This window comes from Gopherus flavomarginatus, chromosome 11, assembly GCF_025201925.1.
Source record: "Gopherus flavomarginatus isolate rGopFla2 chromosome 11, rGopFla2.mat.asm, whole genome shotgun sequence".
Lineage (NCBI taxonomy): Eukaryota > Metazoa > Chordata > Testudines > Testudinidae > Gopherus > Gopherus flavomarginatus.
In genome coordinates, this window is record NC_066627.1 from 52,481,908 (window position 1) to 52,505,967 (window position 24,060).

At 53.5% G+C, this 24,060-nt stretch overlaps 1 protein-coding gene across 3 annotated transcripts in view; it reads left to right on the forward strand.

Annotated features, from left to right (window-relative positions):
- Window positions 1-6,305: 6,305 nt before the first annotated feature.
- PCIF1 (phosphorylated CTD interacting factor 1) overlaps window positions 6,306-24,060 on the forward strand; it is a 36,556-nt gene continuing 18,801 nt past the window's right edge. For 2 of the 3 annotated variants that reach the window (XM_050917714.1, XM_050917713.1), the window contains exons 1-12: window positions 6,308-6,419; window positions 6,699-6,811; window positions 9,892-10,030; window positions 10,266-10,390; window positions 10,777-10,914; window positions 15,424-15,554; window positions 15,768-15,922; window positions 16,862-17,009; window positions 17,219-17,302; window positions 18,370-18,469; window positions 21,700-21,862; window positions 22,998-23,170. In XM_050917714.1, the coding sequence (XP_050773671.1) occupies window positions 9,907-10,030; window positions 10,266-10,390; window positions 10,777-10,914; window positions 15,424-15,554; window positions 15,768-15,922; window positions 16,862-17,009; window positions 17,219-17,302; window positions 18,370-18,469; window positions 21,700-21,862; window positions 22,998-23,170 (1,341 nt within the window). In that variant the 5' untranslated portion in view covers window positions 6,308-6,419; window positions 6,699-6,811; window positions 9,892-9,906. Of the gene's footprint in view, window positions 6,420-6,698; window positions 6,812-9,891; window positions 10,031-10,265; window positions 10,391-10,776; window positions 10,915-15,423; window positions 15,555-15,767; window positions 15,923-16,861; window positions 17,010-17,218; window positions 17,303-18,369; window positions 18,470-21,699; window positions 21,863-22,997; window positions 23,171-24,060 lie in introns of all 3 variants that reach the window. The other variant, XM_050917715.1, reaches the window with a different exon arrangement.

A 24,060-nucleotide genomic window follows, 5' to 3' on the forward strand; every position in this document is an offset into this window, starting at 1 on the left:
GCTGGATCCCATCTAAAGCCAGCATGTTCCAGACTTCTCTCTCCAGGTTCTGGGCTGCTTTCCCAGTGACTCTGAATGGGAAACACCTGATGGGGAGATTGTCTCCCACCTCAGGGAAGAGATCCACCCGGGGGTCTTCCCCCTTTTCCATCCAATCCTCCCTCTTCAGGTCCAGGGGTCCCCTCACTCTCCTCCCATCCAGCAGCTCGAACGGGAAGAACCCTGTGGATTCTTGGGGCACCACCAGCTGCCTCCCGATTACCCCCAGTTCTACTTCCCCTTGGGGACCCCATTCCTGGTACAGGAATCCCTTCTCTTGCAGGACTCTGTCCCTGCAGCCTTCCCCAAGGGGGTTTGCAGCGCTGTGGCCAGCAAGTTCCCTCAGCTTCTCCAAGGAGGGATCCCTCTGCAGCTCGGTCTGGGATTCAGCGGCTGGGGCAGGGAGTGGGACCTGCTCCCTTTCGCTGGCTGGGCCTGGGGTCACAGCCCCCCTGAGCCCTGTCCCTGGTAGCTCCCTCCCTGCTGTGTAATCACTTCCTAGCAGCACGTCTGGACCAGGCAAACCTGTTTGGCAGCTGACCTGCCCTGCCTGGGTGTCCCTGCACTCAGCTGGGATCTCAGCTCCCCCCCCCGTGCTCAGTGCTGCCCTTGCTGTCCCAGTGGGGGCAGGCAGCGAGCTCTCTGCTCTGGTCACAGCATCAGAGCCAGCGTGAGCCCCGTCTCCGGTGTGCAGGGGGGCGGGGAGCATCTCTCCCTCCCACTCAGCCTCAGGGGGCTGGTTACAGGTAGGCAGGTATCCTGAGCCCAGCAGCCCCTCCCCCCTGCCAGCCGGGTCGTTTGCATTTTCACTGCCCATTTCCATCCTAGCCAATTGGTTCCCTGGATTTGAATTCAAACCCTCGGCCATTACAGGAGCGGGGCCTGGATCCTGTCCCAAGGGGAGACAGTCACCCCCCAACAGGGCCTCCCAGCTGATATCCTGGAGAACCCCAACCACCAGCCAGCCCGACCCCTCCTGGGTCTGCACAGGGATCTGGGCCATAGGCAGGGCGAGGGGCTTCACCCCAGGGAACTTCACCCAGGTTCCACAGTCCCTCAGCATCTGGGGCTGCACCACCACAGTTCTCTCTGTCCCAGGGTCTCGCCCCCGCAGGCGTGTTTCCCCACTAACCCCTGGGCAGCCCCCTATGTCTCTCTGATCCACCATCACCAGTCCACACTGCTGCTGCTTCTCCTGCAGCTCTTCCTCGGGCTCTTGCTCTCTCTCACGGTCCTCTCGCTCTCTCAGGCTCTGCTCCCATCCCATCCGTCTCCAATCTCCTGATGGGGAACCCAATCGTGAAGACCCTCGTCTGATTGGGGACCAGACTCCCAGGGATGCCTGGCTGATGCTCCAGCCGCTCTCAGATCCTCTTGTAGCCCCATCTGGGCCAGTAATCTGCTCCTCAGAGCGGTGCTTCTCCTCCAACTGCATGATTAACTGTGCCTTGGTGAATTTCCCCATGCGTAACCCTCTCTTTGTGCACAGGATCACAATATCCTTCTCAAGGAGATGGTGATAGGCCATCACTTCACCGTTCCCAAGTGGCTCTGGACTCACAGGCCTGTGTGCTCTTGGCTCCCCCATGGTTTCCAGGAAGAACCCCTGGTGTGCCAGCCCTTCTCGTGATCACCACCTCTTTGCCAGGGTCGAGCTGCAGACTCCTCCGCCCCTGGGACTGCTCCTGCAATCCCCAGGGGAACCCTGCTACTGCAAAAATCCTTCTCTCTCCCAGGGTCGAGAGGCAAGCTCCTCCGCCCCGAGACTGCTCGCTGCAGTCCTCAGGGGGACCCTGTTACTCCAACAGTCCTTCTCGCTGGTCACACACTCCCAGAGGTTAACTGCCCCCTGAAACCGTCCCTCTCTGAGCCTTCAGCGCGCCTGGTCCTCATTATCCCTCCTTTGTTTTACTGCTCCCCAGTCACTTACTGCAAGCAGCGCCATTCACGGGGTGCAGTACATCCCGCCGCTGCCACCAGTTGTCACGGAGTCCCCGGGCGATGCTCTGGAACTGCTCCCCACCAAGCCAGTTAGGACTTTGGGGAGCCTCCTCTCCCTTGGAGCAGACTTGTTCAGGGCAAGAAGCTCACACGTTTTCACCTCCTGGGTCTCTCCTTGGAGCATTCAGCATCCTCTGCCCCTCCGTGCGCTTCCCACAGCGAGTCCACCCCAGCGGGGTCCTGGGGAAGCCACAGGGTCCTGCACCCCCACTTTGCAGTCAGACGTGACTCTCAGCCAGCCAGTAAAACAGAGGTTTATTCGATGACAGGAATAGGGTCTAAAACAGAGCTTGTAGATACAGCGAACCGGACCCCTCAGCTGGGTCCATTCTGGGGGGCAGTGAGCCAGACCCCCAGGTCTGCCCTCCACCCTTGACCCCAGCCAGCTCCAGACTAACAACCCCTCCCAGCCCCTCCTCTCTCCTCAGCCCCTTTCCCGGGCCAGGAGGTCACCTGATCCCTTTGTCTCCAACACCTTCAGCTGGCACCTTTGCAGAGGAGGGGCCCAGGCCATCAGTTGCTAGGAGACAGAGTGTCAGGCATTTAGCTGCACTGGCCCTTTGCTCTGCCAGATACTTAAGAACTGCCATGGGGACACTGAGGCACCAACACAGTATTCAGAGAAACATTAAGAACTTTCCCAGTTCGTCACAGCCTGGCACCGTGGCAGGGACGGGCAGAGGGGGATGCTCTGTTGACTCTCTCCTGGCTGCGGCCGGAGCCTGGCACCGTGGCAGGGACGGGCAGAGAGGGAGGCTCTGGTGATTCTCTCCTGGCCGGAGCCGGCGCCTGGCACCGTGGCAGGGACGGGCAGTGGGGGAGGCTCTGGTGACTCTCTCCTGGCCGGGGCCTGGCACCGTGGCAGGGACGGGCAGTGCAGGAGGCTCTGGTGACTCTCTCCTGGCCGGGGCCTGGCACCGTGGCAGGGACGGGCAGAGGGGGAGGCTCTGGTGACTCCCTCCTGGCCGGGGCCTGGCACCGTGGCAGCGACGGGCAGTGGGGGAGGCTCCGGTGACTCTCTCCTGGCTGGGGCCGGGGCCTGTCACCATGGCAGGGACGGGCAGAGGGGGAGGCTCTGGTGACTCTCTCCTGGCCGGGGCCGGGGCCTGGCACCGTGGCAGGGAGGGGCAGAGGGGGAGGCTGTGGTGACTCTCTCCTGGTCGCGGCTGGGGCCTGGGACCGTGGCAGGGACGGGCAGAGGGGGAGGCTCTGGTGACTCTTTCCTGGCCGGGGCCTGGCACCGTGGCAGCGATGGGCAGAGGGGGAGGCTCTGGTGACTCTCTCCTGGCTGCGGCCGGGGCCTGGCACCGTGGCAGGGACGGGCAGAGGGGGAGGCTCTGCTGACTCTCTCCTGGCTGCGGCCGGGGCCTGGTACCGTGGTAGGGACGGGCAGAGGGGGAGGCTCTGGTGACTCTCTCCTGGCTGCGGCCGGGGCCTGGCACCGTGGCAGGGACGGGCAGAGGGGGAGGCTCTGCTGACTCTCTCCTGGCTGCGGCCGGGGCCTGGTACCGTGGCAGGGACGGGCAGAGGGGGAGGCTCTGCTGAGTCTCTCCTGGTTGCGGCCGGGGCCTGGCACCGTGGCAGGGACGGGCAGAGGGTTTGGCTCTGGTGATTCTCTCCTGGCCGGGGCTTGTCACCGTGGCAGGTATTGGCAGTGGGGGAGGCTCTGGTGATTCTCTCCTGGCCGGGGCTTGTCACCGTGGCAGGTATGGGCAGTGGGGGAGGCTCTGGTGACTCTCTCCTGGTCCGGGCCTGGCACCGTGGCAGTTACGGGCAGAGGGGGAGGCTCTGGTGACTCTCTCCTGGCCGGGGCCTGGCACGGTGGCAGGGACTGGCAGAGGGGGAGGCGCTGGTGACTCTCTTCTGGCCGGGGCTTGGAACCGTGGCAGGGACGGGCCAAGGGGGAGGCTCTGTTGACTCTCTCCTGGCTGCGGCCGGGGCCTGGCACCGTGGCAGGGACGGGCAGCGGGGGAGGCTCTGGTGATTCTCTCCTGGCCGGGGCCGGGGCCTGTCACCATGGCAGGTATGGGCAGTGGGGGAGGCTCTGGTGACTGTCTCCTGGTCGGGGCCTGGCACCGTGGCAGTGACGGGCAGAAGGGGAGGCTCTGGTGACTCTCTCCTGGCCGGGGCCTGGCACGGTGGCAGGGACTGGCAGAGGGGGAGGCGCTGGTGACTCTCTCCTGGCCGGGGCCTGGCACCGTGGCAGCGATGGGCAGAGGGGTAGGCTCCGGTGACTCTTTCCTGGCCGGAGCCGGGGCCTGGCACCGTGGCAGCGATGGGCAGAGGGGGAGGCTCTGGTGACTCTCTCCTGGCCGGGGCCAGGGCCTGGGACCGTGGCAGGGACGGGCAGAGGGGGTGGGTCTGGTGACTCTCTCCTGGCCGGGACCTGGCACCGTGGCAGCGACGGGCAGTGGGGGAGGCTTCGGTGACTCTCTCCTGGCCGCGGCCGGGGCCTGTCACCATGGCAGGGACGGGCAGAGGGGGAGGCTCTGGTGACTCTCTCCTGGCCGGGGCCTGGAACCGTGGCAGGGACGGGCCGAGGGGGAGGCTCTGTTGACTCTCTCCTGGCTGTGGCCGGGGCCTGGAACCGTGGCAGGGACGGGCAGAGGGGAAGGCTCTGGTGATTCTCTCCTGGCCGGGGCCGGGGCTTGGCACCGTGGCAGGTATGGGCAGTGGAGGAGGCTCTGGTGACTCTCTCCTGTCCGAGGCCTGGCACGGTGGCAGGGACTGGCAGAGGGGGAGGCGCTAGTGACTCTCTCCTGGCCGAGGCCTGGCACCATGGCAGCGATGGGCAGAGGGGGAGGCTCCGGTGACTCTTTCCTCGCCGGTGCCGTGGCCTGGCACCGTGGCAGCGATGGGTAGAGGGGGAAGCTCTGGTGACTCTCTCCTGGCCGGGGCCGGGGCCTGGCACCGTGGCAGGGACGGGCAGAGGGGGAGGCTCTGGTGACTCTCTCCTGGCCGAGGCCGGGGCCTGGCACCGTGGCAGGGACGGGCAGAGGGGGAGGCTCTGGTGACTCTCTCCTGGCCGGGGCCTGGCACCGTGGCAGGGACGGTCAGAGGGGGAGGCTCTGGTGACTCTCTCCTGGCCGGGTCTTGAACCATGGGAGGGACGGGCAGAGGGGGAGGCTCTGTTGACTCTCTCCTGGCTGCGGCCGGAGCCTGGCAGCGTGGCAGGGACGGGCAGAGGGGGAGGCTCTGGTGACTCTCTCCTGGCCGGAGCCGGCGCCTGGCACCGTGGCACGGACGGGCAGTGGGGGAGGCTCTGGTGACTCTCTCCTGGCCGGGGCCTGGCACCGTGGCAGGGACGGGTAGTGCGGGAGGCTCTGGTGACTCTCTCCTGGCCGGGGCCTGGCACCGTGGCAGGGACGGTCAGAGGGGGAGGCTCTGGTGACTCTCTCCTGGCCGGGTCTTGAACCGTGGCAGGGACGGGCAGAGGGGGAGGCTCTGGTGACTCTCTCCTGGCCGGAGCCGACGCCTGGCACCGTGGCAGGGACGGGCAGTGGGGGAGGCTCTGGTGACTCTCTCCTAGCCGGGGCCTGGCACCGTGGCAGGGACGGATAGTGCGGGAGGCTCTGGTGACTCTGTCCTGGCCGGGGCCTGGCACCGTGGCAGGGACGGGCAGAGGGGGAGGCTCTGGTGACTCTCTCCTGGCCGGGGCCTGGCACCGTGGCAGGGACGGGCAGAGGGGGAGGCTCTGGTGACTCTGTCCTGGCCGGGGCCTGGCACCGTGGCAGGGACGGGCAGAGGGGGAGGCTCTGGTGACTCTGTCCTGGCCGGGGCCTGGCACCGTGGCAGGGACGGGCAGAGGGGGCAGCTCTGGTGACTGTCCCCGCTGCGTCCAGCTCCGTGCCCCACCCAGGCCAAGCCCCAGGGACGCAGAAGTTCCCATGGGCCGCGCAGGGATCGGGCCCCAGGATCCAATGTCGCCTGGAACCTAGGACTCGACGAACCACCAGCCCATAGAACCCAGGAGTCCTGGGGACTAGAGCTCCGCCCCCTGCCGGCCTCCGCGTCTGGCCCCGCCCTAGGGGAGGAGCCTCCCGTGAGTTCCAATACGGCCACACCAAAGATGGCGCCAGAAAGGCAACAGGGCGCAGCTGGGTTAGCGCATGAGTTCTGTTGGCAGGTGTGCAACAAGTCTAGGTTCTACGCATGCGCATTGCCTGTGGCTGGGGTGTGGAGAGAGTCACGCCTGCGCGGTGTCTGAGTTCGACAGCGGCGCCTGCGCAGTACCCAGGGCGGGGCGGTGCAGCGGCTGCGCACTGGCTCCTCCGGGTCCCGACACAAGATGGCGGCGGAGGGGAGGGCGCGGTGGAGGCGGGACGGTAGCAGGAAGCGGCGCGGTCTCCGGTGCCCCCAGCCCCTGACCTCACACGCAGGTACCGGGTGCGCCCCGGGATATGAGGCGGGGCCGCGCTCCCGGGAGGGGGTGAGGGGACCGCGCGGCTGAGGGGGAGGCGGCGGCCGCGGCCCCGGGTGTTCGGCCGCCATCTTAGAGCCCTGCGCGCCCGGGCCCCGAGCACCGCTGCCCGCGCGGGGCCCGGTCGCGGGCTCCCTCTGCCGCCGCGGCCCGAGGCCCGGGAGCGCGCCCCCGCGCCTGCGCACTCCGGGAGCCGGGCCGGCGGGCGGGCACTAACGCGGCCTGTTCTCGCCCGTAGCGCCCGCCGCGGGCCAGGCGCGCCCCCGCCCGCTGTGAAGATGCGGCCGCAGCCCCGCGCAGCACACGGCGTCGCTGGAGCAGAGAGCGAGGCCCGCGCCCCAACCCGCAATTGTAAGTAGCTCGGCGGCGCCCACGGAGCTCCGCGCCCCGGCCCGCCTGGCCGCTCGGCAGCGGGGAGCCGGGCCCTGCTCTTCCGCCTGTCCTGGCCGGCAAGCGATCTCCAGCCTCCTGCCGCCGCGCCCCTGGGCATCGCCGCCGCTGCAGCCGAAGTGCCCGGCGCTGCCTGATCCGGCTCTGCCTGATGCTCCCGGCGCGCTGCCTCCTGCTGTCACGGGCTCTGTCAGACTGTACGTTAGGCTGGTGTCATTTCTGTGTGATGTTCATGTGAGTTAACCCAAGTGCCTTCTGCTTCTTCCCGGTGACCGTCCCATGTTACCCATTAAAAACAACAAGCAAATCATTAGTTTGTCAGTGTCATTCTCAGCAGAAATAGCCCCGGGGGCTAGGAGGTGTGCGCTGGGACTGAGCTGTGCGGCCACACTGGCACCCAGAAGCAGTGCAGAAATGAGTTGTGATGGTGGTCAGCTCTCCCAGCCCCAGTGAGCAGCCCTGCCTTTGGGATGGGGAAATACCTTCAAAATTTCTCCCCTCTCTGCTGCTAATTCCTAATGTCTGCATCCCTCCTTCTGTCTGATTATAGAGTGAAACATGTAAAATCCCCTATTGATGAAGTGAAACAAATCATGCTCCTTCTGGCTGTACTCCCTTGCTGTGTGTGTTCTTCCACCATACTGTACTCTCTTTTGGTAGTTACCACTTCCAGGTTATAAGCTCTTTGGGGCAGGGACCAGATCTTATGTTTGTAAAGTACTATACACAACACAACCAATATATAATGGTTATTTTGGATCCACTTTAAGTCCCAGCATTGGTGAGATACAGGCCAAACTGCTCCTCCAAATATTCCCATCAGCATGGTCCACTGGAGAGAGAAGGACTGGCTATAAGGGGACCTGGGTTTATAGTAAGCTCTGCCACACTGTCTTCAGTGAGTTGAGAAGAATCACTCTCTCTCTGCTTCCATTTTTCTGTCTGTAAATGGAGATGGCACTTCATTTCTTAAGTGCTTTAAACTACGTGGATGAAAAGCATTCGCTGAATATTATGTACCCCACATATCAAACCTTGCACCAATTGCTGTCATTTTATTTAACACTTCGTAGCCTGTAAATAGCTGTAGCTTCTTGAAGTACACACCTGGTTTATTTTGGGCCTTACCCACTGCATTTAAGTATAGTGCACACAATATATAATGGAGGACAGACTGGCAATCACATTGAATAAGCACAGGCTTGGGTCTTTTACATACTCTTCTAAAGAGGAAGGATTAAAAGCTTTTAAAAATCAAACAAGATGAGTGATTGATGGACTACGTAGGTAATGAAGCGTGTGAGTCTGGAGCCCTATGAAACACAGATTCCAGCTATGGTCTGGTGCATAAAAGTGACTTTAGCATGGGGCTGAGCTGTTGCTTTTTTCCTGCAAAATGACTGAGCTAGTTTTGCAGCCTCTGCTCACTTCTGGTTAGGATGACTAGAGGTCATCCTGGGGTTAGAGTGTAGGAAACACAGCACAGATATGCAAAATTAATATAACTTCTCCACTTGCTGAAGGGTCTAAATATTTGTATGTTGTGGTGCAGGCTAATAAGTGCTCTCGGATAATATACAGCCTTTCAGCTGTGGGCTTGTCTTTTGCCTGGCTCTGGAGAATCAAGAGTTCTAGAAGACCTGCACACTTCCACTAACCCACTATATTGCCTTTCTTGGGAGAAGGAAGGAGAGTGGTTCCTTCTTTGTGGCACCTTCTGCGCCAGGCATGCCTACCAATACACTTCAGTTCTGACCTGCACCACATTCTTCTTTTGGAGTTAGCACCACAGGCAGCCAGTGCTCATTCCTGATTCGCAGAACTTCCTTCCATTCCACTTCTGCTGAACGTACTGCCTGTTGTGAAATGTGCAGGAAGGGACTAGACTGAGTGACTGCCAGATTTATCACATGACACGGGATTTTAACGTGAGTCTCTCGAGATGAAAGATGAGAGCATGGCCACTTTGCAATATTATTTTATATTAGCGCCACTTAAATAAACTTTAATGACAAAGAGGTGCCACTGTCTTAGATACTGAATTGAGGGGACAGAAGGGTGGTGAAATACAAAGGCAGCTGCCCAGCTGGAGCTAGGAAAATGGGGGTAATTGCTGAAAACTTCTTAACATTCATCCCTTTTTTCCTGCTTCACTGTAGAACCAGCATGTTTAGGGTGATAGAGAAGCCATCTCTGATTCTTGCCCCAGGACAGGTGTTTTGATGGCTTCACAGGGAGGGTTGAGTGAGACGAGAAGAGCCTGGAGGCTTCTCTCCAACTGACAACATTTAATAATATTTACAGAGTGCTTTAGCAGTATGACCTAATTAACCTCCACGTTCCCTTTTGTGGATAGAGATAGGAGTGTCACCCCCATTTTGCAGCTCAAGAAATTGAAGTACAGAGAGGTGCGGTAACTTGTTCAAAGCCCTGGAGCAAGTCAGTGACAGGACCAAGGAGTTTTGCCTCCCAGCCTGTGTCCGCTTGCGGATCTCATTGGTTGCCTTTCTAGTAGAGCACTAGAGTTTATGTAGTACTTGAGTGTTTAATAGATGCCTCAAGTTTAAAGCTAACGAAGTTTGTGTGTCTATATTGTTTTAAGCCTGTGCTATTTTATAAAGATTACGGGAGCATATGAGGGTGCACTCTGTTCCTGGTATGGTTGAGATGGGGGAGGTCTGCATATGTTCTCAGGTGAGAAGTGGTTTCTCTTCCTGGTAGGCTAGTAGGGTATCAGACACTTGACCTTTCTGATGAGGTCTAGTTGTAAGTTGTGTGTTTTTAATGCTGCTAAGTGATTCTCCTCTTTTGTGTGCTGTTCAGAGTTCAAAGTTCCTATTAATCAGTGTGTAATTAGATTAACAGCCATCTGTAACAGCTTTCTGCCATGGAGTCAGGTGCGCCCCGCCCCATTTCAACCCCTCTGTTGTTGCTGATACAGGATTGTATTGCTAGAGCTAAGCTGTTGAACTGGCTCTGGGCACAGGGCCAGCCTTGCACAAATCATATTTTGGTGTGCTGTCTGTGTATATTTTCTATAGTGCGTGTGCTGAGAAATGGCCAATGAGAATCACGGCAGCCCCAGGGAGGAAGCTTCTCTGATGAGTCACTCACCTGGTACCTCTAACCAGAACCAGCCCAGCTCCCCGAAACCCATCCGACTGGTGCAGGACCTGCCAGGTACTTGTTCGGCTGTTTAGGGGGTCAGGGATAGGATTCTGGAGCCCTGTGGCAGCAGAGAGGGAGAGGAGAAAGTTTAGGGTAAGGGGCCTATCGGAGTGGTAGAGGGGATTTTGGGATGATGATTCCCCCTTCCCACCTGCAGTTTAGCATGTGCTGTGACAGTGATGGGGACTGGAGCAGCAGGGTTGCTGTTCGGGGCTGCTCTTATGCTGATACTTTTCCTCTCTCGTAGATGAGCTGGTGCAGGCTGGCTGGGAGAAGTGCTGGAGCAAACGGGAGAATCGCCCTTACTACTTCAACCGTTTCACCAACCAGTCACTGTGGGAGATGCCTGTCCTGGGACAGCATGATGTCATTGTGCGTCAATGTTTGCCTCAGGTGGCCATAGTGATGCCCTACTGGGCTTTATATGGCACTCCTGTTGGAGTGGGATTGTAGAGAGAGAGCTCCTCTTCTGAGGATCTGGTCTTCTCTGGGGATGAAGGTGTCTGGTACTGGCACGACACTAGGGAAGCAGCTTACCCTGCTACAAGAGTCTTATCTGGCCTTGGCTTGGCACTTCTCTTTTCGGGGTGAGGACACTGCACCTGCTGTCTGCATGTGTCAACCTATAATGCCTCAGTTTCTCTCCACTTGAGAGATTGGGGTAATGAAATGGTGGAGACGAGAGCTTGTCCTCTTGTGGAAAGCTTGTGAACTAAGGATTCTCATTGTAACTATATGTCTGTAACGAATCCTCTTAGTCAGATCCTCTGGGATTGAATGCTGCTCCCATGCCTGCGGAAGGAGGAGTGTTGGAAACCACTCCGGAGAGCAAGCCAAGGAAGAGGAAACTCTCTGAGGAAGTTCAGCCCAGTGGTAACAGCGTGAAGAAACCTAAGGTGGGTCCTAGTTCTCCTTAAGGTGTCTTTACGCCCATCCAGGTTGGACTAAACACTAGAATTAATGTCAAATATAGTTAAGATTAGGCAGAAGGAGGGCTGCTAAAGAATTGGCCAGCAGATGACAGAGTTGTTACTCATGGAAGCTCCTACAAGAACTGAAGATTCTGTGGCTTCACGTTTTGAATATTGCAGAAAAACCTGGGTTGCTAAGGGAAGAGGGACTGGAACGGAGGCAGTCTGCACTGAGCTAAGGCTGCTGAATGCCTGGGGAACAGAGAAACACCTACAAAAGGGATTAAGGTGACAGGATGACTCCAAATTTCTGACTGTCTAATATTACAGATAATGTGTCTAAGTACAGTGCAGCAAGTGGGCAGAGCCTTGTGTATCAGCCTGCTGAGTCTGAAAGGGGCATGCTCAGAATCCAACTGATCACCATATGTAGCACTGTGAAGGAATTTCCCTCTAGTCATGTTGGCAGTGATCTTGGGGAGGGAGAGGTAGTTCGCCTTTTTCTGAAACGTGGGTGTGGGTCACTTGCCAGGATTATCTGGATATATCTCACTTAATCGTTTCTATGCCATTGCAGAGGCCAGGGGCACATGTGCCCCTAGTTCCGTCCTATTCTTTCCCTGTGCACAGAACAGTCTGGTCTCCTGTGGGCTGTGATACTTGAATCGAATTTTGGTTGCTGGATTAATGTGCAGGTGCTAACTGGTGTCGGTGGCCTGTGATATACAGGGGGTCAGACTGGATGATCTGGTGGTCCCTTCTGGCCTTACGTGCTGTGCCTCTAAAGGGAAGGTCTCCTGTCAAACCAGCCTGAAAGTAGCCACTCCTACCAAACCAGGAAGTCATAGACTCAAGACTCAAGGACTGGAAGGGACCTCGAAAGTTCGAGTCCAGTCTCTTGCCCTCATGGCAAGACCAAATACTGTCTAGACCATCCCTGATAGACGTTTATCTAACCTACTTGTCACAGAGTCACCGGGCGATGCTCTGGAACTGCTCCCCACCAAGCCAGTCAGGACTTTGGGGAGCCTCCTCTCCCTTGGAGCAGACTTGTTCAGGGCAAGAAGCTCACACGGCTTCACCTCCTGGGTCTCTCCTTGGAGCATTCAGCATCCTCTGCCCCTCCGTGCGCTTCCCACAGCGAGCCCACCTCAGTGGGGTCCTGGGGAAGCCACAGGGTCCTGCACCCCCAGTTTGCAGTCAGATGTGACTCTTAGCCAGCCAGTAAAACAGAGGTTTATTCGATGACCGGAACAGGGTCTAAAACAGAGCTTGTAGATACAGCGAACTGGACCCCTCGGCCGGGTCCATTCTGGGGGGCAGTGAACCAGACCCCCCATGTCTGCACTTCACTCCTCGACCCCAGCCAGCTCCAGACTAACAACCCCTTCCAGTCCCTCCTTTCTGCTCAGCTCCTTTCCCGGGCCAGGAGGTCACCTGATCTCTTTGTCTCCAACACCTTCAGCTGGCACCTTTGCAGGGGAGGGGCCCAGGCCATCAGTTGCTAGGAGACAGAGGGTCAGGCATTTAGGTGCACTGGCCCTTGCTCTGCAAGATACTTAAGTACTGCCATGGGGACACTGAGGCACCAACACAGTATTCAGAGAAAACATTAAGAACATTCCCAGTTCGTCACACTACTCTTAAATATCTCCAGAGATGGAGATTCCACAACCTCCCTAGGCAATTTATTCCAGTGTTTAACTACCCTGACAGTTAGGAACTTTTTCCTAGTGTCCAACCTAAATCTCCCTTTCTGCAGTTTAAGCCCATTGCTTCTTGTTCTATCATTAGAGGCTAAGGTGAACAAGTTTTCTCCCTCCTCCTGATAATGCCCTTTTAGATACCTGAAAACTGCTATCATGTCCCCTCTCATCTTCTCTTTTCCAAACTAAACAAACCCAGTTCTTTCAGCCTTCCTTCCTAGGTCATGTTCTCAAGACCTTTAATCATTCTTGTTGCTCTTCTCTGGACCCTCTCCAATTTCTCCACATCTTCCTTGAAATGCGGTGCCCAGAACTGGACACAATACTCCAGTTGAGGCCTAACCAGCGCAGGGTAGAGTGGAAGAATGACTTCTCTTGTCTTGCTCACAACACACCTGTTAATGCATCCCAGAATCACGTTTGCTTTTTTTGCAACAGTATCACACTGTTGACTCATATTTAGCTTGTGGTCCACTATGGCCCCTAGATCTCTCTGCCATACTCCTTCCTAGACAGTCTCTTCCCATTCTGTATGTGTGAAACTGAAGTCCACTGAAAGGTGCTTCCGGTAATGAAAGACCAAAAATATCCAATTCCATAGTGCACAACAGATGGGAGGCTGTGTCCCAGAGGGAGTGAGGCATTCATTTGAGGGAGGTGATGAGGGCTGAAAAGCACAGGCCCAGGTGAGAGAGCAAGAATCTTGCTGTTGTTGATCAACACTCCAGCAGCTGAATCTGAGAGCATTAGCAAGCACAAACCAGTTGGCAAAGGGAAGGTTCTTCCTAGCTGTTGTTTTTGTGAGATGGTGACTGGGCTGTGAAATAAAACATGGTAGGGTGGTGTTCTGGAGGACTTTACAGCCAAGAATCTGAGAGATCTGATGTGAATCTCTGAATTGCAACATTCTCTGAGAACTGAGTAAATGGGAGGAGTAATGATAGTAATATAATGGGAGGATAAGCTGAGGGTAAGCTTTGAGATAATTGTGTTCAGGTGAAAGATGTTCAGTTGTTGCTGATGCTTAGAGTTAATGTTTCTGTTCAGAAGAGTATTTACAAAGTGGTGGTCACTGTGCTGTGACAGGAAAAGATATTTAAGCCCCATTAGCCAGATCTCCTAGAGTGGCACAGAGTAACTAATCCTAAAGGAATCGCTATACAAAGGCACTGTCTTCACTGTGTGTCCCTTCCTTCCATATATGAGACTTGTATTAGAAACAGAAATCAAGGGGGCCTGGAACTTGGTCTCAAAGAGTCACCTGAACTGTTCAAGGTCAGAGGACAGCCCCAGTTACTGTCTAGTAACTCAGCTCCATGTCGCCTTGCACCCAAAGAACAGGAAAATCGGACTCAGACCTGTACCCAGTAGTGAGGGAATTGTGTGTGCCTCTGTGCTGGGAAATGGGCTATGACTGAATAACAGGGTAATATAGATGCCCCTATTTGTGTGTGCCAGAGGCAATGTGAACATACTCTGTCTCTAGCAATCAGCTGGGCATCCTGAGTTCTGCACTATTGAGGGAGTGATTTGGGAGATAATCAGCATGTGTTGTACAGACAAAACTAGACAGGATCTTTTCAGGGGGCAAGACACAGATCCACATTTATTATGATAATTTGATTTATGACCAATAACTAATATTTTAATCCTTATACACACACATTATACCTAATACCTAGATATACACACACACATATCCATCAGATGTTCTGCAGCTGCTGCATAGTTACCAGTCCTGAAGATAGCTTGAGTTCAAGGCTTGGTTTTGCAGCTTGGGTTCGTAGCTTGTGATGGCTAATTGGTCAGGAAAGCTGGGCACAGGGACAAGCTGGATCTCTGTTGGGCATGCACCGATGCCCTTCCATGTTGGCAGCAGAATGTTACCCTCCAAAGTCTTCCATCTCACCCATCCTTTTTGTAGGCTTGAATCCAGAGTCTGTAGGTCTTGCTGTGTCATGCTGCCTCTGGGTTTGGTGATCGATTGCATGTCAATCGCAGGCGTGACTTTCAGCCTCGGACCTGGCTTTGATCTTCCTTCAATTGTACCCTTTCTTTTTAGGGTGGACTCTTCTTACTTTGTTAGGGCTCTTGTCTGCATCTTCAGCCGGTGGGGTTTTGAACTCTGTTTCGTCAGGACAGGCTGGGGCTGGAGGTTGATTTCATCACCCATACATACCTCAGGCCTTGGCTACACTGGCGCTTTACAGCGCTGCAACTTTCTCACTCAGGAGTGTGAAAAAACACACCCCTGAGCGTAGCAAGTTACAGCGCTGCAAAGTACCAGTGTGAACAGTGCCCCAGTGCTGGGAGCACGGCTCCCAGCGCGACAGGCCAATCCCCATGGGGAGGTGGCGTACCTGCAGTGCTGGGAGAGCTCTCTCCCAGCGCTGGTGCCGCGACCACACTCACACTTCTAAGCACTGCTGCGGCAGTGCTTTGGAGTTTCAAGTGTAGCCAAGCCCTCAGTCACACATCTAAACTAAACTAATAAGATTACAGCAGGGTTTGCAAAAATGAAGGTTGGAGGAAGCTTTTACAGAATGGAGTGTTTTAAAAGGGGGTTTGAATTACAATATGGCAAACAATGAACAGAAGTCACAATATAGACAAGCATAATGGATGGCAAACAGTGAGCATAAGTTACAGTGTAGGCAAGTGTAGTGAATGGTGAACAGAAGTTACATTAATAAAGTGAACAATTAAAAACAATTTCATTTATCAGTTCTACACATTCTGCCCCAGTGCCTTACTTTCTAGGGTAATGACTGGCATTTCTCACTCTCAGGTGGATGTTCCAGGAAACCCTACTGCCCAGCCAGTCCCCAGTTCTCCCAGTATTCCAGGAACCCCTATTTTAAAGTTATGTGGTATTACACCCGAAGATAAACAACAGGCAGCTCTTTTACGACCAACTGAGTGAGTTGTCTCCTCTTTGCTTCTGCTCTTTCCTTGTTACCAAGTTGGGGACAGCAGACTTCCCCCATGCCTGTGAAGGGGAACTTGGCAGGCTCCAGGTTAGGGGAGGCGGGGTGGTTCAGTCTTCTGCTGGTACATCCCAAGGTGACTTCTTTAAGGGGAGACAGTTGGTTAAATATCTGACCATGCTGACGACTGTTGCTTCTGCTGCAGAGTATACTGGGACCTGGATATCCAAACAAATGCAGTGATTAAGCAGAGGGCACCGTCTGAAGTGCTGCCTCTGCACCCTGAGGTGGAGCTGCTTCGATCCCAGCTCATACTGAAGCTGCGGCAGCATTACCGGGAGCTGTGCCAGCAGCGAGAGGGTAAATTCTTGTCTGTCTCTTTCCCCCTACTACTACAGTGTCTTGCTCTCCTTCTGACTGTCTCATCTTCATCTGCCCCTCAGGTCTGTCTCTCCTTTTCCCTGTTCTTTGCCTTCCTTATGTGGCTCTCTAAAATGGTGTCAAAGAGAGCATAAGATTGTGGACTCCTCAAGCAGAGATTGCATGCAGCAGGATGAGACCCTGATCCAAGCATCTGGGCAGTACCATAATTAGGGCTATACCAAATTCATGGTCCATTTTGGTCAGTTTCATGGCCATAGGTTTTTAAAAATCGAAACTTCATGATTTCTGCTATTTAAATCTGAAATCTCAGTGTGTTGTAATTGTATGGGGTCCTGACCCAAAAAGGAATTGTGGGGGCAGTTGCAAGGTTATTGTAGAGGGGTTGCGGTACTGCTACCCTTACTTCTGTGCTGCTGCTGGTGGCGGTGCTGCCCTCAGAACTGGGCAGCACGAGAACAGTGGCAGCTGGCCAGGAGCCCAGCCCTGAAGGCAGACCTGCTGCCAGCAGAAGTAAGGATGGCATGTTGTGGTATTGCCACCCTTACTTCTGTGCTGCTGCAGTTGGGGCGCTGTCTTCAGAGCTGGGTGCCTGGCCAACAGCTGCCGCTCGCCAGCCAGCGAGCACTGAAAGCAGTGCAGAAGTAAGGGTGGCAATACCACACCTGCCCTAAAATAACCATGCGGCACCCCCCACAACACCCATTTGGGTCAGGGCCCCCAGTCTGAGAAATGCTGGTCACCCACATGAAATCTGTATAGTATAGAGTAAAAGCACACAAAAGACCAGATATCATTGGGGGAAGACCAGATTTGACAGTCCGTGACGCGTTTTTCATGACTGTGAGTTTGGTAGGGCCCTAACCATAATACTAATATTAAATAGTAATAAGCAAACTTTTTTTTCTTTTCCTCTAGGGATTGACCCTCCACGGGAATCCTTTAATCGCTGGATGTTGGAGCGGAAGGTTGTGGATAAAGGGACAGACCCTCTGTTACCAAGCAACTGTGAGCCAGTAGTCTCTCCTTCCATGTTCAGAGAAATCATGAATGACATTCCCATCAGGTACTGCTCAAGCAAAGTGCACCTTTGGGGTTTCTGTTCTTGGGGCATTCTAGGGGTTTTCCTAGGGGATTCTTTACTGCTGAGTTTCACTTTCCCCAGTGGAGCAGCAGCAAGCTTGAGTGAAGGGTGGGAGCTGGCCCTGATGCTTCCTGCTTGGAGTGGTAACTGGGAAGCTGACTGTGATACATGTGTATTTGTATTTGTTTCAGATTATCCCGAATCAAGTTCCGTGAGGAAGCCAAGCGACTGCTGTTCAAATATGCCGAAGCTGCGAAACGGCTTATTGAATCCAGGTTGGGATGGTCTCTTGCAGTTTGTATTATCAGCTTCTGAGAGCAGAGAATATTCTTATGCCTTTCTAGAAGTGGCAGTTGCATCCCCACCTTTAATTCTTCTCAGTAAGACCGAAGCAGGACTAGAACAGACCCCCAAGAAAGGCAATGAAAATGATCGGCAGTATCTTGTGGGGGATCAGATCAGTAGGGCATGAATTTGGAAAGATTTATGCTATTGAGATTGGAAAGAAGAAGAGGAAATAGTCTGTGAAATGCCTGGCACAGAGAAGGCCAACTGGGCGCTGTGTATCCTTGTGATAAGACAAGAACAGTAGGCACCAGTGGTAGGAAAAGGCAACCAATTTAAAATGGGTAAAAGGTAATATTACACAGCGTGTGACTGCTCTGTGGAACTCTCCGTTACAGGTTAGCATTGAGACAAATAGGTCAATCCTTTATTTTTTTGCTAGGCTTTCTATTAATGAGGATAGTATGTGCACAAGTTAAGTTAAAAATGATAAGAGCTAAAGATCCTTCAGGTCAGGAAGAAAGAACAGATTCCTGGCTGAGGTACAGAATGGCACAGTGAGATGCCATATTACTTTTCATTGAGCAGCACTGGTGGCTGAAGCAAGGCAGAACCCTGCCCCAAGTAGCTCAAAATTTAAACCCTATATAGATAGTCCAGTCCAGACATGGTAGAAGGTTGCAACATCCATTGATTTAGTTTTTAGTTTAAGTTCATTGGGGAGCGGAGGATTTTCTGCCTTCCCTTGAAGCTGCCAGTAGTGGACATCTTTGGAGATGAAAGGACCATTGGTCAGTTAGGACAATTCCTTTACTTACCTCTCCTGTTGCAGAGAGGAGAGCAGCCATCTACACTGTGTCTTGGAGACAGCATGGTAGGTCCTGATCAGGCAGGCATCTGAGAAACTGCCCACAGGAATCCTGGATGGCAGTGACACGGCACAGGGTTGCAGAAAACACGTCTGCCACATTTCCCCCACTGATAGGAGGGCCCTGTGTTGGGAAGGGACGTGTCACAGCAGTGGTGGGGTAAATTCCTATTTCCCCATTGTGTGCAGGAGTGCATCACCAGACAGTAGGAAAGTTGTGAAATGGAATGTGGAGGACACCTTCAGCTGGCTGCGACGGGACCATTCAGCCTCTAAGGAGGACTACATGGTCAGTATCCCCTTTCCAGCTCAGTACAACTGAATGCGCTGAATTGAAGAAAAGGTGGAGGGCAAGGAAAAGCCCCTCGTTGGATAGTCTGTGGTTGTCTTCTCACTTACAGCTGCTTTGTGAGATAGACGTGTTACCTGCACAAAATTCTCTGTTACTCACGTACTCTAAAAGCAGCAAAGGATCCTGTGGCACCTTATAGACTAACAGACGTTTTGGAGCATGAGCTTTCGTGGGTGAATACCCACTTCCTCAGATGCATGTAATGGAAATATCCAGGGGCAGGTATATATATGTGTGCTAGCAAGCAAGCTAGAGATAACGAGGTCAGTTCAATCAGGGAGGATGAGGCCCTGTTCTAGCAGTTGAGGTGTGAAAACCAACAGAGGAGAAACTGGTTCTGTAATTGGCAAGCCATTCACAGTCTTTGTTCAATCCTGAGCTGATGGTGTCAAATTTGCAGATGAACTGAAGCTCAGCAGTTTCTCTTTGAAGTCTGGTCCTGAAGTTTTTTTGCTGCAGGATGGCCACCTTAAGGTCTGCTATAGTGTGGCCAGGGAGGTTGAAGTGCTCTCCTACAGGTTTTTGTATATTGCCATTCCTAATGTCTGACTTGTGTCCATTTATCCTTTTCCGTAGAGACTGTCCAGTTTGGCCGATGTACATAGCAGAGGGGCATTGCTGGCATATGATGGCGTATATTACATTGGTGGATGTGCAGGTGAATGAACCAGTGATGGTGTGGCTGATCTGGTTAGGTCCTGTGATGGTGTCGCTGGTGTAGATATGTGGGCAGAGTTGGCATCGCATGGCCCCACAATATGCCAATATCTTCATGGCCGACCTGGAACAACGCTTCCTCAGCTCTCGTCCACTCACACCCCTTCTCTATCTACGCTACATTGATGACATCTTCATCATCTGGACCCATGGGAAGGAGACTCTGGAAAAATTCCACCATGATTTCAACAGCTTCCACCCCACCATCAACCTCAGCCTGGATCAATCTACACGGGAGGTCCACTTTCTTGACACCACGGTGCAAATAAGTGATGGTCACATTAACACCACCCTATATCGAAAACCCACCGACCGCTATGCCTACCTTCATGCCTCCAGCTTCCATCCCGGGCACATCACACGATCCATTGTCTACAGCCAAGCACTGAGGTACAACCGCATCTGCTCTGACCCCTCAGACAGAGACCAACACCTACAAAATCTCCACCAAGCATTCTCAAAACTACAATACCCACACGAGGAAATAAGGAAACAGATCAACAGAGCCAGACGTGTACCCAGAAGCCTCCTACTGCAAGACAAACCCAAGAGAGAAACCAACAGGACTCCACTGGCCATCACATACAGCCCCCAGCTAAAACCCCTCCAACGCATCATCAAGGATCTACAACCCATCCTGGACAATGATCCCACACTTTCACAGGCCTTGGGTGGCAGACCAATCCTTGCCCACAGACAACCTGCCAACCTGAAACATATTCTCACCAGTAACTGCACACCACACCATAATAACTCTAGCTCAGGAACCAATCCATGCAACAAACCTCGATGCCAACTCTGCCCACATATCTACACCAGCGACACCATCACAGGACCTAACCAGATCAGCCACACCATCACTGGTTCATTCACCTGCACATCCACCAATGTAATATACGCCATCATATGCCAGCAATGCCCCTCTGCTATGTACATCGGCCAAACTGGACAGTCTCTACGGAAAAGGATAAATGGACACAAGTCAGACATTAGGAATGGCAATATACAAAAACCTGTAGGAGAGCACTTCAACCTCCCTGGCCACACTATAGCAGACCTTAAGGTGGCCATCCTGCAGCAAAAAAACTTCAGGACCAGACTTCAAAGAGAAACTGCTGAGCTTCAGTTCATCTGCAAATTTGACACCATCAGCTCAGGATTGAACAAAGACTGTGAATGGCTTGCCAATTACAGAACCAGTTTCTCCTCTGTTGGTTTTCACACCTCAACTGCTAGAACAGGGCCTCATCCTCCCTGATTGAACTGACCTCGTTATCTCTAGCTTGCTTGCTAGCACACATATATATACCTGCCCCTGGATATTTCCATTACATGCATCTGAGGAAGTGGGTATTCACCCACGAAAGCTCATGCTCCAAAACGTCTGTTAGTCTATAAGGTGCCACAGGATCCTTTGCTGCTTTTACAGATCCAGACTAACACGGCTACCCTCTGATACTTGTCACGTACTCTAGGGGCACCCACCCTTACCCTGTTCCTAGGGCTCCGGTGTAACCCTGAACTCTGTGGGTTTGCAGGGTCTTTTACCAGTGAAAGAGCCTGACACAGTAATATCCGACTTAACCTCTCTTTATTAACAATCACCAAAACAATGCACACACTACACATAGCATGCTCAGCACTCCCAGTAAGGCAGATGATGGAAAGTCAGGATCAGGTCATCTAGGGGACTCCAGCGTCTGCACGGTGTGGTGGTTGGCAGGGTGTTGAGGTCTGGCAGCTGATCTTGGGGCTGTGTCCTGGAGTTGGTTCCAAAAAACTTCTTTTTGGACCCCAGTTTATATAGTGAAACTTGACTCCTGCGTAGCTGTGCCGTAACCAATCATATTACTAAAATATTACTAAACAATTTTCTAACCAATCTTAACATATCAAAGAATCAGACAGAGACCATACAGATTAAACCAGAGAAATGGAGACCAAAAGGCAAAACAATAGAAGTATAGATTTTACAATCACATCCGTTAAGTGATTTCTTGCCCAACAGAATGCTATCAAACAAAATTTTCTTTAGCCATCTTAAGGTCTGTTTCTTTGTCTGGTGATGGTACTGTTAGGACAGGAGCCTTCTTAATAGTCCGATATTACATTGATTTGATGCAATTTAGATGGAATGTGAGGATGTGACTTTCTGCTTCTTGGCTAATGACTGCCTCTCTCCTAATATGGCTGCAGACAAAGGCCTTATCCTTATGGAGGAGAGAGCCTTGTTGGGGGGGAGAGGGGGTGCATAACCCAGAGAGAGAGAGGACCCCCGGAAGAAGGGCTGTCTCGCTGAAAGGGACACCCCTCATGGACCACACGGGGCCAAGAGTGGGCATGATGTGTGAGTCCGTGACACCTTGTTAGAAGCCTGTGTGAATTTGGTGAAAGGCTGATGAAGAGTTGGTGATCGTGGTGTAAGGGCCTCTCTCTCTCTGGCCCTGCAGGACCGCCTAGAGCACTTACGTAAGCAATGTGGGCCCCATGTGTCTGCTGCAGCCAAGGACTCTGTTGAAGGCATCTGCAGTAAGATTTACCACATATCGCTCGAATATGTCAAGCGGATCCGGGAAAAGCATCTTGCTATCCTCAAGGAGCACAATATATCTGGTAGGCAGCAATCTCTGAAGAGGCGCTGTACAGCGCAGTACATGACAACAGAGTGATGGAATGCAAGCTAACCTGTCCTATTCAAATGCACTCGTAGTGCGAGGAGGTGTAGTGCGAGGAGGTGTGCTTTCTGACTCGTAGGGGCCATGTGTCATTAGGGTAGAACTGGTGGGTCCAGTGCTAGCTCTAGTGACAATAGCACAGTAGGAGAGCATTGTCTGGGTCTCCTTCCTTCCCTGTCACCTTCCACCTGCATCTTGAAGACTAGACGGCCAGTATCCTCTAATGCCTCCCAGATGTCTGCCTCCCGCCCCACCATTTCTCCATCCCCTCTTCCTGGTCCCTACTTCCTCCCTGACAAACCTGCTGTCTTATTTCTGTTAGACTTTGTCTACACTAGTGACTTTGCAAGTGGCACAGGTGTACTGCTGCAGCTGCAGTGCTGTGAGGTCTCCCGTGTAGCCGCTCTACACCAATGGGATAATTAAACTACCCCCAATGAGCGGCAGTAGCGATGTTGGCAGGACGTGCTCTCCCGCCAAGTCACTCGGGTTTGGGTTTGTTTTTGTTTTTTTCCCACCCCTGAGCAGTATGATTTTTGCTGATGTGGCCTTAGAGTCCAAGTTACAATCTTCCCGGGCTGCACAACAAATTAAGCAGCTGTTGCTGATATGCATAGGCATCAGCAGGGGGCAATAGATTCTTCTTGCAGCACCAGCCTGGGGGCCTTGATTTTCCTCTTAATCTGGCTTGTCTAGTGTTCCAGTTTGCATCAAAAGCCATAGCTTTGTGTCTGTGGATGCCCAGAACATTCCCTGAAATCTTGGGATTGGTTGGCTACAGTGTCCAGAGTTACTGTGTTACAGCCAAAGGAGTGCCATTGAGGTGAGTGTAGGGTCTTGCTTCACTTGGCCAACAAGTATTTAAAGTAAGCTGTGGGTTCAGCTCCTAACTGAGTGGACTGCCTGGTTGACCTGTGATGTGGTCACCTCAGTCCTGTCTCCTTATGTGTTTGGAGTGGGGCCTACCACCTTCTCTCCAGACCCATCACTCCTGTGTTTGGGGTGGAGGTGGGGCCTGTCCCCTGAGTGTGCTTGGATTCTAATGTGCCTGTCTTTCTCTGTCTCCCACATAGCCGAGGTAGAAGCACCGGAGGTCCAGGACCGGCTTGTATACTGTTACCCAGTGAGACTGGCCATCCCTTCCCCACCAGTCCCCAATGTAGAAATGCACGTGGAGAACAATGTGGCATGTGTTCGGTACAAGGGGGAGATGGTGAAAGTGAGCCGCAGCTACTTCAGCAAGCTGGTAAGGGCTGTTACAAGAGAAACACACTCACCATTGTGCTTTGCCTTTTAATGGGAGAGGTCTGCCTTCTCCTTGCCTTCGGAGAGGGGTTCTGAAACAGTATAGTCTCTTTCCACACTGCAAAGGGAATTCTGCCAGCGGTGGTTGCTTGACTTTGAGAGAGAGTTTGAGAATTCAGAGATCCAGTGGGGAGTTGGGGGGAAGAATGCAGAGGCCAAAGCAGGCCTCAGTGTATGACAAGGAACTGTACAAACAATGAAGTATTTGTGGACTGGCCTATGGGCTCAGAATGCTGAGGAGTCTAAATGAAAACTGATCATTGCCTGCTGTTACCGAGCCCTTCAGTATTAGGCCACTCTTTAAAAGACCATCCATTAAAACTTAAGAGTGCAGTGTATTTAGAGCCAATAAAAGGCAGCAATTCCTCGGTGTGTAGGCATCCTGTGAGATACGTGTCATTACTGGTCACTGAGTGAAGGACCATGGCTAGGTAATTTTATGACTACTATCATGTAATAATGCAAACTGAAATCACAAGTTCACCTGTTACAGGGTGTTAGCTGATCAGTGGTGGGGTCAGAAAGGAATCTCCCTCCCCATATGTGCAGCTTTGCTTGGTTGGCCAGGTGCAACATTAGCTCTTTGCTTTGAAGCATCAGCTATTGGCCTGTGCTGGACTTGATGGACCAGCAGTCTGATTAGATATGATAGGCCTTTGTTACATGTTTGTCCGGTGCCTAGCACAGTGGGCCCCTGACCTGGCAGAGGCCTCTAGGTGCTACTGCAGCAGGACTGTTAAATAATAATACCTGCTGAAATCAGGACAGCTCCTACCATCTGTCAGGGGAGGCTTATCTGAAGAGTGGTGTTAGTAGGCCCCCAGAGTCCTG